The following is a 13405-nucleotide window of genomic DNA, read 5'->3' as shown; positions in this document are numbered from 1 at the left end:
CAACACAAAAGGGTCATAACAGCACCAAACAGTGTGGCGGACACTCATTAAAGATAACAAGGGGGTGGACACATACATTTGCCAATCAGAGGGAAGCCTGAGGTTTGTATACATTTCTCGATCTAACATTAGACCCTACAGGAATGACATTATGCAGTGTGTTGGTATCTGTTACATACAGTACATACAGTACATACAGTAGGCCTGGTCTTACCTGCGTGCAGAGCACCCGGCTGTGGGCTCCTTGGGAGCGCAGGGAGGACCAGGAGGCCGGGGAGGTGAGTCTGAGGCCCCGTGAGGGCCGCCCTACTCTGGCCCTGGGGGGCGCCGGCAGGGCCGCTGCTGCCACGGGGTGGAAGAACTCCGCTGGCAGACGGATAAGAGCAGGAGAACCAGAGGCACTGGCCGCCCCTACTCTTCCTCCTCCTCTTCCTCCCTCATCTGATCCTTCTCCTGCCTTAGTGCTACTGCAGGAGGTGCCACCTGGAGACAGAGAGAAAGGCTGTAAGGCAAATATACTATTCCATCTAGATCCCGAGTGAAACACCACATAAATACAATCCATTTAGCCTGTAGGGATAAACAGTCATTACTGATATTGATGATTAGACTGACAAAGACCATGCAAATAATGCACATCATTCCAGGGAGAGCAACATTGCCACTGTACTGTACTGTGATGTCTGATTCACTCTATTCATGGATTGCACATTGCATTACAATGCTGTTTTGAAGATTCTATTCCGGGCCTGGTTCCGACTGAATGTTTTACTTAATACATTGTCAATTGGAGCTAATGAAGATGAATGAAGATTTAGTCTAAAGTGCATTATAGTGGTTTGGAAACAAGATGGCATTTCAAAAGGAAGCAACTAATTAGTAGGAAAACCTGTTGTCATCATTATGATGTTGCCAGATTGACTTAAGATGCAGTATAACTTTAGATAACTAGCTAAAATTGCAGGGCCAGGACCGGATTTTAGCTAGCTAACGTCGCTAGCTAATGGCAACATTGCCATCTCTCTAAAGTACACTTTACGACATGATAATGATGGCAAAGATGTTTCCTACTAATTATTTGCCTTCTGTAGCAACGTCATAGTATTTCCAGGCCACTATAGTGTAATTTAGATTAAACAGTCATTAGGCCCCTTTCAGAATGACTGGGCATCATTCAACTTTCGGGCACCACTATGGCAGAGAGCGGCTTGAGAACGTTCATAACAATGTCATGATGCAACCGAGCGACGGAGGTGCAACCCATGAATACACTCTTCAAAAAATAAACAAACTGCTATCTAGAACCAAAAGGGTTCTTTCAGCTGTCCCCAAAGGAGAACCGTTTGAAGAACCCTTTTTGTTCCCAAGTAGTACATATTTGGTTCCAGGTAGAACCCTATTGGATTCCATGTAGAACACTTTCCCCACAGGGTTCTACATGGAACCCATATGAGTTCTACCTGGAACCAAAGAGGGTTATCCTATTGGGACTAGAGGTCGACCGATTATGATTTTCAATGCCGATACCGATTATTGGAAGACCAAAAAAACGATAGCGATTAATCGGCCGATTTTTTAAAATGTATTTGTAATAATGACAATTACAACAATACTGAATGAACACTTATTTTAACTTAATATAATACATCAATAAAATCAATTTAGCCTCAAGTAAATAATGAAACATGTTCAATTTGGTTTAAATCATGCAAAAACAAAGTGTTGGAGAAGAAAGTAAAAGTGCAATATGTGCCATGTAAGAAACGTTTCAGTTCCTTGCTCAGAACATGAGAACATATGAAAGCTGGTGGTTCCTTTTAACATGAGTCTTCAATATTCCCAGGTAAGAAGTTTTAGGTTGTAGTTATTATAGGAATCATAGGACTATTTCCCTCTATACCATTTGTATTTCATTAACCTTTGACTATTGGATGCTCTTATAGGCACTTTAGTATTGCCAGTGTAACAGTATAGCTTCCGTCCCTCTCCTCGCTCCTCCCTGGGCTCGAACCAGCAACACAACGACAATTAGCGCGCGCTAACTAGCTAGCCATTTCACTTCGGTTACACGGGCCTCATCTCGGAAGTTGATAAGCTTGAAGTCATAAACAGCGCAATGCTTGACGCACAACGAAGAGCTGCTGTCAAAACGCACAAAAGTGCTGTTTTAATGAATGTTTACGCGCCTGCTTCTGCCTACCACCACTCAGTCAGATACTTAGATACTTATATGCTCAGTCAGATTATATGCAACGCAGGACACGCTAGATAATATCTAGTAATATCATCAACCAGGTGTAGTTAACTAGTGATTATGAATGATTGTTTTTATAAGATAAGTTTAATGCTAGCTAGCAACTTACCTTGGCTTATTGTTGTGAAAACTTGAAATCGACCCTAATTAATCGGCCATTCCGATTAATCGGTCGACCTCTAATTGGGACAGCTGAAGACCCGTTTTGGATCCCTTTTTTCTAAGAGTGTAGGACCAACCTGCACTGTGATGGGCTGGCTATGTACAGCTCAGCTTAGCTCAGCTCAGTTCAAATCAAATAAAAGTTTATTGGTTGCATACACCGATTTAAAGATTTTATTGCAGGTTTGGCTCAATAATGTGAAAACATAAGATATACTTTACAGTGCCTTGCAAAGGTATTCATCGCCCTTGGCATTTTCCCTATTTTGTTGCATTACAGCCTGTAATTTAAATTGATTTTATTTGGATTTACACAAAATAGTCAAAAGTGGTGAAAAAAAGGTTGTTTCATTCTTTTTTAAATATTTTAAACAGAAAAGTGGTGCGTGCATATGTCTTCCCCCCTTTGCTATGAAACCCCTAAATAAGATCTGGTGCAACCAATTACTTTCAGAAGTCATTTAATTAGTTAAATAAAGTCCACCTGTGTGCAATCTAAGTGTCACATAATCTGTCACATGATCTCAGCATATCTCAGCACCTGTTCTGAAAGGCCTAGAGTCTGCAACAGCACTAAGCAAGGGGCAACACCAAGCAAGCGGCACAATGAAGACCAAGGAGCTTTCCAAACAGATCAAGGACAAAGTTGTAGAAGCACAGATCAGGGTTGGGTATAAAAAAATATCAGAAACTTTAAACATTCCACTGAGCACCATTAAACCCATTATTAAAAAATGGAAAGAATATGGCACCACAACAAACCTGCCAAGAGAGGGCCGCTCACAAACACTCACGGACCAGGCAAAGAGCGCATTAATCAGAGAGGCAACAAAGAGACCAAAGATAACCCTGAAGGATTTGCAAACTCCACAGCGGAGATTGGAGTACCTGTCCATAGGACCACTTTAAGCCATACACTCCACAGAGCTGGGCTTTATGGAAGAGTGGCCAAAAAAAGCCATTGCTTAAAGAAGAAATAAGCAAACATGTTTGGTGTTCGCCAAAAGGCATGTGGGAGGCTTCCCAAACATATGTAAGAAGGTACTCTGGTCAGATGAGACCAAAATTGAGCTTTTTGGCCATCAAGAAAAATGCTATGTCTGGCGCAAACCCAACACCTCATCACCCCGAGAACACCATCCCATGGAGGTGGCAGTATCATGCTGTGGGGATGTTTTTCATCGACAGGGACTGGGAAACTGGTCAGAATTGAGGGAATGATGGATGGCGCTAAATACAGGGAAATTCTTGAGGGAAACCTGTTTCAGTCTTCCAGAGATTTCAGACTGGGACAGAGGTTCACCTTCCAGCAGGACAATGACCCTAAGCATACTGATAAAGCAACACTTGAGTGGTTTAAGGGGAAACATTTAAATGGCCTTGTCAAAGCCTAGACCTCAATCCAATTGAGAACCTGTGGTATGACTTAAAGATTGCTGTACAGCGGAACCGATCCAACTTGAAGAAGCTGGAGCAGTTTTTCCTTGAAGAATGGGCAAAAATCCCAGTGGCTAGATGTGTAAAGCTTATAGAGACATACCCCAAGAGACTTGCAGCTGTAATTGCTGCAAAAGGTGACTCTGCAAAGTATTGACTTTGGGAGGGGTGAAAAGTTAAGCACGCTCAAGTTTTCAGTTTTTTTGTCTAATATCTTATATGTTTCACAATAAAACATATTTTGCATCTTCAAGGTGTTGCATGTTGTGTAAATCAAAAGATACAACCCCCCAAAAAATATATTTTAATTCCAGGTTGTAAGGCAACAAAATAGGAATAATTCCAAGGGTGGGTGAATACTTTTGCAAGCCATTGAATTAGTCCATATATATATATATATATATATATATATATATATATATATATATATATATATATATATATATATATATATATATATATATATATATATATATAATATATATATATAAATATATATATATATATATATATATATATATATATATATATATAATATATATAGAAATGTTGCTTTGTTTCCCAACCCCTCTGATATACACACACATATACAGCAATACACATTAGGCTGGAAAGGCTGGAGCAGAGGGTATGACTGGACTCACCAGGGCTGTGGTGGGATGGGGTCTTGTGTCTCTGATGGACCCCCACCTCCACCAGGAGTGGAGCCCCCTCCTCGGCTACTGAACTGTGGGCCCTGCAGTGCCTCGACCCCCCTGTCTGGGCCTGGGTCAAGGAGTCCCCTCTTCCGCCAGCCTCCTCTGAACCCTGGGAGTCACTGCCCCTCTCCTCCTGGGGGGAGAAAACACACATGTTGACACACACTGTACCTGTTTATGTTGTCTGTTATTATAATTAAATGTGGAGTGGGGCATAATAGGGTGCAGTACTGCACTTCATTATTACTGAAGGGAGTGCCGGCTAGCGTCCAAGCTCCTAGCCTGCTAGCATACACACTTAGTCTCTGAGGAAAAGAAGGAGTCTCTTTTATCTAGAGAGATTCTTTATCTGCAATGGACTTCCTGGTTCAGATAAAAGTGTCATAAAATACACGCTAAAAGTGATTCCCTAGGACCTTCATCTGGATATTACTATCAGCTATGAGCACTTCTGATTCAAATCCCTTCTAGATGACTGATTATGGCCCACATCAACCCTGGTAGCCATGTGTGCTATCTGGACACAGCCGGAAGGTCTCGGTCTCTCAATTCATTTCAATTTAAGGACTTTATTGGCATGAGAAACACATGTTAACATTGCCAAAGCAAGTGAACTAGATAATAAACAAAAGTGAAATAAACAATAAAAATTAACAGTACACATTACACTCACAAAAGTTCCAAAAGAATAAAGACATTACAAATGTCACATTATGTGCAAATAGTTAAAGTAGAAAAGGAAAAATAAATAAACATAAATATGGGTTGTATTTACAATGGTCTTTGTTCTGCACTGGTTGCCTTTTTCTTGTGGCAACAGGTCACGTATCTTGCTGCTGTGATGGCACACTGTGGTATTTCACCCAATAGATATAGGAGTTTATCAAAATTGGATTTGTTTTAAAAATTCTTTGTGGATCTGTGTAATCTGAGGGAAATATGTGTCTCTAATATGGTCATACATTTGGTGTGAGGTTAGGAAGTACAGCTCAGTTTCCACCTCATTTTGTGGGCAGTGTGCAACATAGCCTGTCTTCTCTTGAGAGCCAGGTCTGCCTTTCACAGCCTTTCTCAATAGCAAGGCTATGCTCACTGAGTCTGTACATTGTTAAAGCTTTCCTTAAGTTTGGGTCAGTCACAGCGGTCAGGTATTCTGCCACTGTGTATTCTTTGCCAAATAGCATTCTAGTTTGCTCTGTTTTTTTGTTGTTAGTTCTTTCCAATGTGTCAAGTAATTATCTTTTTTTTCTGATTTGGTTGGGTCTAGTTATGTTGCTGTCCTGGGGCTCTGTTTGTGAACAGAGCCCCAGGACCAGTTTACTAAGGGAACTCTTCTCCGGGTTCATCTCGGTGATGCCTTTGTTATGGAAGGTTGGGAATCGCTTCCTTTTAGTTGGTTGTAGAATTTAACAGCTCTTTTCTGATTTGGATCATTAGTGGGTTAAGGCCTACTTCTGTCTCTCGTGCTTGCTCGCACACACACACAAACAGCTAAGTCTTACTATTCTTGTGAGGCAAATTGAACCAATGAGCAGAGAATGAACCAGACCAGGAATCAGCGTCTTGGGAAAAACTTAAATACTTAACTTGAATAATGGAGAATGTAACGAAACAGAATTTTTTTTAACCAAAAACAACAAACACCAGCACTCGAAACTCACACAGGGGAAACATACAGGAAACTGAATTCAACAGAAAACACACCTCTCTTACAGGGGAAACAATCATGAAATAATAAGACACAGTCCAATAAAAGTCTCTAGACCGCCCTCTGGTGCCAGGAGGAACCATGACACATAAGTATAGTAAAATGTGTATAAAACACACAATCCCCCACACACTCCTACTAGCATCAAACAACTAGAGGGAAGGATAACGCACAGGGAGGGATGATAGGAAGATAGCGAGGGATGGGGCAGACAGAGGTGTAATTGCCGGAGGGGGGTAAAGGAAAGGGAGGAACGATGTAGTAGAGGAGAAAGAGGAAGATAGCCCTCACAGTCCAGAGGGGAGGCAGTGGACTGAATGGATTTCAATTCCTGAAGGTCTCTGTACAGGAGATTAGAGCTTCAGCAGGATTCAGGATGTATTCTTATGCCCCTGGAACTTTGTGCCATGCTTCCTTTATTGGAACGCAAGTATTCTTTCTGTACTGGAGACCAAGGGAACCCACTGTCCACCCCCTCTATCACCTCATCCTCAGACTTGGGTTCAACTAGTATTTAACATCTTATTTTCTAAAGTGCAGACCTTGTCTTATTGGTACTGCAGGATGGTTAAAGCATGCTCAAAACTATTTGAACCCAGGTCTGCTACCCAGTCCCACTTCTCAACCCCCTCCATTGTCCTCCAAAACCCCCTTCCCATTTATAACCCCTCCATCTCTACCTTTCCCTCCCGCACCAGCAGCTGGTGGACACTCTGGTCGTCCAGGCTGAGGTCATCAGGTAGGGCCGGAGACGACGACTTGTCTGACATTTGGTCTGACCTCAGAGATGCCTGCTCTATCTCTGCCAGCCGGATCTGCTGTAGAGGGGGAGAGAGAGAGATGAGGAGAGAAGGAGAGAGGGGGGAGAAGGAGCGAGAGAGAGGGAGAGAGAGAGAAGGGGGGAAAGAGAGAGAGAAGGGTGGGAGAGAGAGTGAGAGAGGGAGAGAGAGGGGGAGAGAGAGATTGAGAGGGGGAGAGAGAGGGGAAGAGAGACGGAGGTGGAAGGAGTGATGGAGAAAAAAAGGGGGAAAGGGAAAGTGAAGGAGAGAGAGAAAGTTATCTAAAACTAAGAGAGAGAATGGACACAAACCAGAGACAATTGAAATCCAATGGGGTGAGGGAGGGGCCGTTATATGAACATGTGCCTGTGGGTGAGTGAGACAAAGAGATTCATAAAGAGAGATTCACGGCTCATATACAGCAGTAAATTACCACTGCAGTATGCCGGAGGCAAGAGGAGAGCGGGAGGGAGGAGGGGAGAAGGAGGGAGGAGGGGAGAGAGAGGTAGGGAAGGGGGGATAATTAGAAAAAGGGAGCAAGACAGAGAGAGATAGAAGGTGGTGAAAATAGACTGGGAGAATGGAATGTGTTCAGAGAAACAGAGATAAAGGCCCCTGATGTTGTCAGGAGAAGCTTAGGGCCCTAACTATCACAAGTCCCTTGTTGGGTTGTTTCCAAACAGACCCTGTAAACACTACATGACCAAAAGAATGTGGACACGTGCTAGTCGAACATTCCAAAATCATGGGCATTAATATAGTTGGTCCACCCTTTGCTGCTATAACGGCCTCCACTTCTAGGAAGGTTTTCCACTAGGTGTCGGAACATTGCTGCAGGGACTTGTTTCCATTCAGCCACAAAAACATTAGTGAGGTCGGGTAATGATGCTGGGCGATTAGGCCTGACTTGCAGTCGGCGTTCCTATTCATCCCAAAGGTGTTCGATGGGTTGAGGTCAGGGCTCTGTGCAGGCCAGTCAAGTTCTTCCACACTAACCTCTGCAAACAATTTCTGTATGGACTTCGCTTTGTGCACGGCGGCATTGTCATGCTGAAACAGGAAAGGGACTTCACAGAATTGTCTAGAATGTCATTGTATGCCGTAGTGTTAAGATTTCCCTTCATTGGACCTAAGGGGCCTAGCCCGAACCATGAAAAACAGCCCCAGACCCTAATTCCTCCTCCACCAAACTTTACAGTTGGCACTATGCATTGGGGCAGATAGTGTTTTCCTGGTATCCGCCAAACCCAGATTCGTCCGTCAGACTGCTAAATGGTGAAGCGTGACTCATCACTCCAAAGAACGTTTTTCCACTGCACCAGTGTCGGCGAGCTTTACACCACTCCAGCCAACGCTTCACATTGTGCATGGTAATCTTAGGCTCGTGTGCAGTTGCTCGGCCATGGAAACCCATTTCATGAAGTTTCTGACGAACAGTTCTTGTACTGACGTTGCTTCCAGAGGCAGTTTGGAACTCGGTAGTGAGTGTTGCAACCAAGGACAGATGATTTTTACGCGTTACACACTTCGGCACTCGGTGGTCCCGTTCTGTGAGCTTGTGTAGCCTACCACTTCGCGGCTGAGCTGTTGTTGCTCCAAAACGTTTCCACATCACAATAACAGCACTTACACTTTACTGGGGTAGCTCTATCAGGGCTCTATCAGGGCAGACATTTTACAAACTGACTTGTTAGAAAGGTGGCATCCTATGACGGTTCCACGTTGAAAGTCACCGAGCTCTTCAGTGAGGCAAGTCTACTGCCAATGTTTGTCTATGGAGATTACATGGCTGTGTGCTAAATTTTATACACCTGTCGGCAACAGGTGTGGCTGAAATAACCGAATCCACAAATTTAAGGAATGTCCACATACTTTTGTATATATGGTGTATGTCTTAATGCACCAAGACATGCCCACTGTCCCCTTAACATAGGTTTAAATAAGAATCAGTGTTGCTGTTGTCGCTCCATGCCCTGGGGCACAACAATCACACACACACACACGCACGCACACACACACACACACACACACACACACACACACACACACACACACACACACACACACACGCACACACACACACGCACACACACGCACACACACACACACACACACACACACACACACACACACACACACACACACACACACACACACACACACACACACACACACACACACGATAGCTGGAGGACAAACACAGACGTCAGGATAGAGAGAGAAAAAGAGGGAGATAGTTTAATGACATGATAAATCAGAGATGGGTGGAGCATGTAAAAGAGGAGGAGATGACAGATTGATAGCTTGACAGCATCTGCAGTCAGGCAGAGAGGAAGAGTGACAGGTGAAGAGGTTCAAATCCCAGTTATTACTTTCCAGAGTGGTCCGTTACACTTTATCATTGTGATGGACACAACTAGCAACAGGGATAGTGTGTGTGTGTGTGTGTGTGTGTGTGTGTGTGTGTGTGTGTGTGTGTGTGTGTGTGTGTGTGTGTGTGTGTGTGTATGTATGTGTGTGTGTGTGTGTGTGTGTGTGTGTGTGTGTGTGTGTGTGTGTGTGTGTGTGTGTGTGCGTCTACATATGCATGGTTCATGTGTTTACCTCTAGTTGTGGGTGGCTCTTACAGTCCTTCCAGACAGGAGAAGAGGTAGATGAGTAGTGATGGAAGACAGATCCAGAGAGGTTGTCAATCATCAGCATCTCTCCTTCAAATGAGTCCTTAATCAGCAGAGACACACTGTCCAGCCACTGACTCTCCTGGAACACACAGTTATTACTTGGTTAATAATATCATATCCTGGAACACATAGTTATTACATGGTTCATTATATTATATCCTGGAACACATAGTTATTACATGGTTCATTATATCATATCCTGGAACACATAGTTATTACATGGTTCATTATATCATATCCTGGAACACAGTTATTACATGGTTAATTATATCATATCCTGGAACACATAGTTATTACATGGTTCATTATATCATATCCTGGAACACATAGTTATTACATGGTTCATTATATCATATCCTGGAACACAGTTATTACATGGTTCATTATATCATATCCTGGAACACATAGTTATTACATGGTTCATTATATCATATCCTGGAACACATAGTTATTACATGGTTCATTATATCATATCCTGGAACACATAGTTATTACATGGTTCATTATATCATATCCTGGAACACATAGTTATTACATGGTTAATTATATCATATCCTGGAACACATAGTTATTACATGGTTCATTATATCATATCCTGGAAAACATAGTTATTACATAGTTCATTATATCATATCCTGGAACACAGTTATTACATGGTAACATCAATGTAGATATATTATAGGGTTAACTTACAGCTACAAAGGGTCAATCCATAGAGGAATCACAGCATAGGGCTGAACACCTAGTGACACCGACACCTAGCGACATCGACACCTAGCGACATCTACACATATCGAAATCTACACCTAGTGACATCTACACCTAGTGACATCAACACCTAGTGACATCAACACCTAGTAACATCTACACCTAGTTACACCTACACCTAGCAACATCTACACCTAGTAACATCTACACCTAGTGACATCTACACCTAGTTACACCATACCTAGTAACATCTACACCTAGTTACACCTACACCTAGTAACATCTACACCTAGTAACACCTACACCTAGTGACATCTACACCTAGTAACACCTACACCTAGTGACATGTACACCTAGTAACACCTACACCTAGTAACAAATACACCTAGTGACATCTACACCTAGTAACACCTACACCTAGTGACATGTACACCTAGTAACACCTACACCTAGTAACAAATACACCTAGTGACATCTACACCTAGTTACACCTACACCTAGTAACATCTACACCTAGTTACACCTACACCTAGTAACATCTACACCTAGTGATCTCTACACCTAGTAACATCTACACATAGCGACATCTACACATAGCTACATCTACACCGGGTGACATCTACACCAGTGATATCTCCACCTAGTGACATCTCCACCTAGTGATATCTACACCTAGTAACAGCTACACCTAGTAACATCTACACCTAGTAACATCTACACCTAGTGACATCTACACCTAGTGATATATACACCTAGTAACACCTACACCTAGTGAAATCTGTGATAGATTTGATACATGTCTCTATTAGATGTTCAATAGCTAAATGAGATGGCAGACTGTTATTACATTACTACAATGAAGTAGTAATCTATCTAAACTTTATTATATCATTTTCTATCTTGAATCTCATCAGCAAAATAGTTGTTCTGTAATACTTCTTCTGTGCAATTAGATTGACTGGAAAAATAGTAAAAAGAAAAGCAACTGAATTGGCCACATATTACCTCAACTGCTGTAATTTCTGCAAGTGTTATTTTCACTAAGAAAATCTATAATTCCTTGTGTTGATAATGGCACCTTGATAGCGGTGCTTTCATTGTTTCCCCTATAGCCAAAACACTAACAGTTTCATAACAATAAACCATTCTAAAACACGTTCAGAGAAATCTGAAATCTGATTGGCTGAAATGCCGTTGAAAGACATTCACTAATACCAGATAACCACACAGGCAGAGATAGAGTCGTCACTATTTGGCCTTGTCACAAAGGACAGAAGTTCCAAACACTAACAAACTGCTCTTGTCCATTCTTGCATGCCCATCTAGTGACTATCCACCTGTGCTTACATGGCCCATAAATGTGCTCTTCTCTGCAGAAACATTCCCCAAAATACATACAGTACTAAGAAACATTCCCCTAAATACATACAGTACTAAGAAACATTCCCCAAATACATACAGTACTAAGACACATTCCCCTAAATACGTACAGTACTAAGAAACATTCCCCTAAATACATACAGCACTAAGAAACATTCCCCTAAATACATACAGTACTAAGAAACATTCCCCTAAATACATACAGCACTAAGAAACATTCCCCTAAATACATACAGCACTAAGAAACATTCCCCTAAATACATACAGCACTAAGACACATTCCCCTAAATACATACAGTACTAAGAAACATTCCCCTAAATACATACAGCACTAAGAAACATTCCCCTAAATACATACAGTACTAAGAAACATTCCCCTAAATACATACAGCACTAAGACACATTCCCCTAAATACATACAGTACTAAGAAACATTCCCCTAAATACATACAGCACTAAGAAACATTCCCCTAAATACATACAGCACTAAGAAACATTCCCCTAAATACATACAGTACTAAGAAACATTCCCCTAAATACATACAGCACTAAGAAACATTCCCATAAATACATACAGTACTAAGAAACATTCCCCTAAATACATACAGCACTAAGAAACATTACCCTAAATACATACAGTACTAAGGAAACAGGGTCATAGGATGCTAAATCCACAGGCTCAATTTATTCTTTCTTTTTAGCAATGGAAAAATCTAGTAAAGTGTACCGTCAGTGTTATAGTTACATAAACTGCAGCCGTTGTCTAACACTGCTAACCCACATATACAGTAACCCACATACACAGCCAATCACCAGCCAATGTTTTACATGTAGGAAGGCAGCTGTTGTTTAAAAGTGTTTGCCATTAGCAACAGGTTATAGTCCTTGCTCAGTCTAACTATGCCTTCATCGTTACCAAAATGAACCTGGCTCATAAAATATATCTACAGGATACGTATATAACTATGGCTGGGAGGGACCTCAAGATAAGATATCATCACTATACTTAGGTGCTGATACAATATGTATTGCGCTTCTCATGATTCTATCTATATTGTGATGCGATACTGTAATTCTTTGGCGATCCGATGTTCCAAACATATTGCTCACCATATATCTGCTGCAGAGGGACAAGAGAGAGACATGAGAAAATGAGCTTTCTTTGATGAGTCATGGAAATAAAAGTGCTGAAAACAAATTGGCTCCCTATTTAAAAAGAAGATGGAGAACAAGGTATGAAGGAAAAATAGAGTGGAGTTTTGGTGCAGGTACAGCCAAAACAATATACAGTGCCTTGCGAAAGTATTTTGCCCCCTTGAACTTTGCGACCTTTTGCCACATTTCAGGCTTCAAACATAAAGATATAAAACTGTATTTTTTTGTGAAGAATCAACAACATGTGGGACACAATCATGAAGTGGAACGACATTTATTGGATATTTCAAACTTAACAAATCAAAAACTGAAATATTGGGCGTGCAAAATTATTCAGCCCCTTTACTTTCAGTGCAGCAAACTCTCTCCAGAAGTTCAGTGAGGATCTCTGAATGATCCAATGTTGACCTAAATGACTAATGATGATAAATACAATCCACCTG

The 13405-nt window shown here is 41.7% G+C and overlaps 2 protein-coding genes across 4 annotated transcripts in view; one reads left to right on the top strand and one right to left on the bottom strand.

The window, feature by feature from the left end:
- The window catches only part of LOC110511897 (luc7-like protein 3), a 383846-nt gene that overhangs the window by 61486 nt on the left and 308955 nt on the right, over positions 1 to 13405 (top strand). The gene's annotated exons all lie outside the window — the stretch shown is intronic.
- Positions 1 to 13405, bottom strand: part of LOC110538728 (voltage-dependent T-type calcium channel subunit alpha-1I) — a 154595-nt gene that overhangs the window by 3666 nt on the left and 137524 nt on the right. For 2 of the 3 annotated variants that reach the window (XM_090193955.1, XM_090193954.1), the window contains 4 exons: positions 9643 to 9798; positions 6940 to 7077; positions 4498 to 4684; positions 215 to 483 (listed from right to left, as the gene is read on the bottom strand). In XM_090193955.1, the coding sequence (XP_090050081.1) occupies positions 215 to 483; positions 4498 to 4684; positions 6940 to 7077; positions 9643 to 9798 (750 nt within the window). The remainder of the gene's footprint in view (positions 1 to 214; positions 484 to 4497; positions 4685 to 6939; positions 7078 to 9642; positions 9799 to 13405) is intronic. The other variant, XM_090193953.1, reaches the window with a different exon arrangement.

Source organism: Oncorhynchus mykiss, chromosome 12, assembly GCF_057628025.1.
Source record: "Oncorhynchus mykiss isolate SJ-2025 chromosome 12, ASM5762802v1, whole genome shotgun sequence".
Taxonomy (NCBI): Eukaryota; Metazoa; Chordata; class Actinopteri; order Salmoniformes; family Salmonidae; genus Oncorhynchus; species Oncorhynchus mykiss.
Note: the sequence above shows the minus strand (reverse complement) of the source record. Positions and strands in the feature narration are given on the sequence as shown.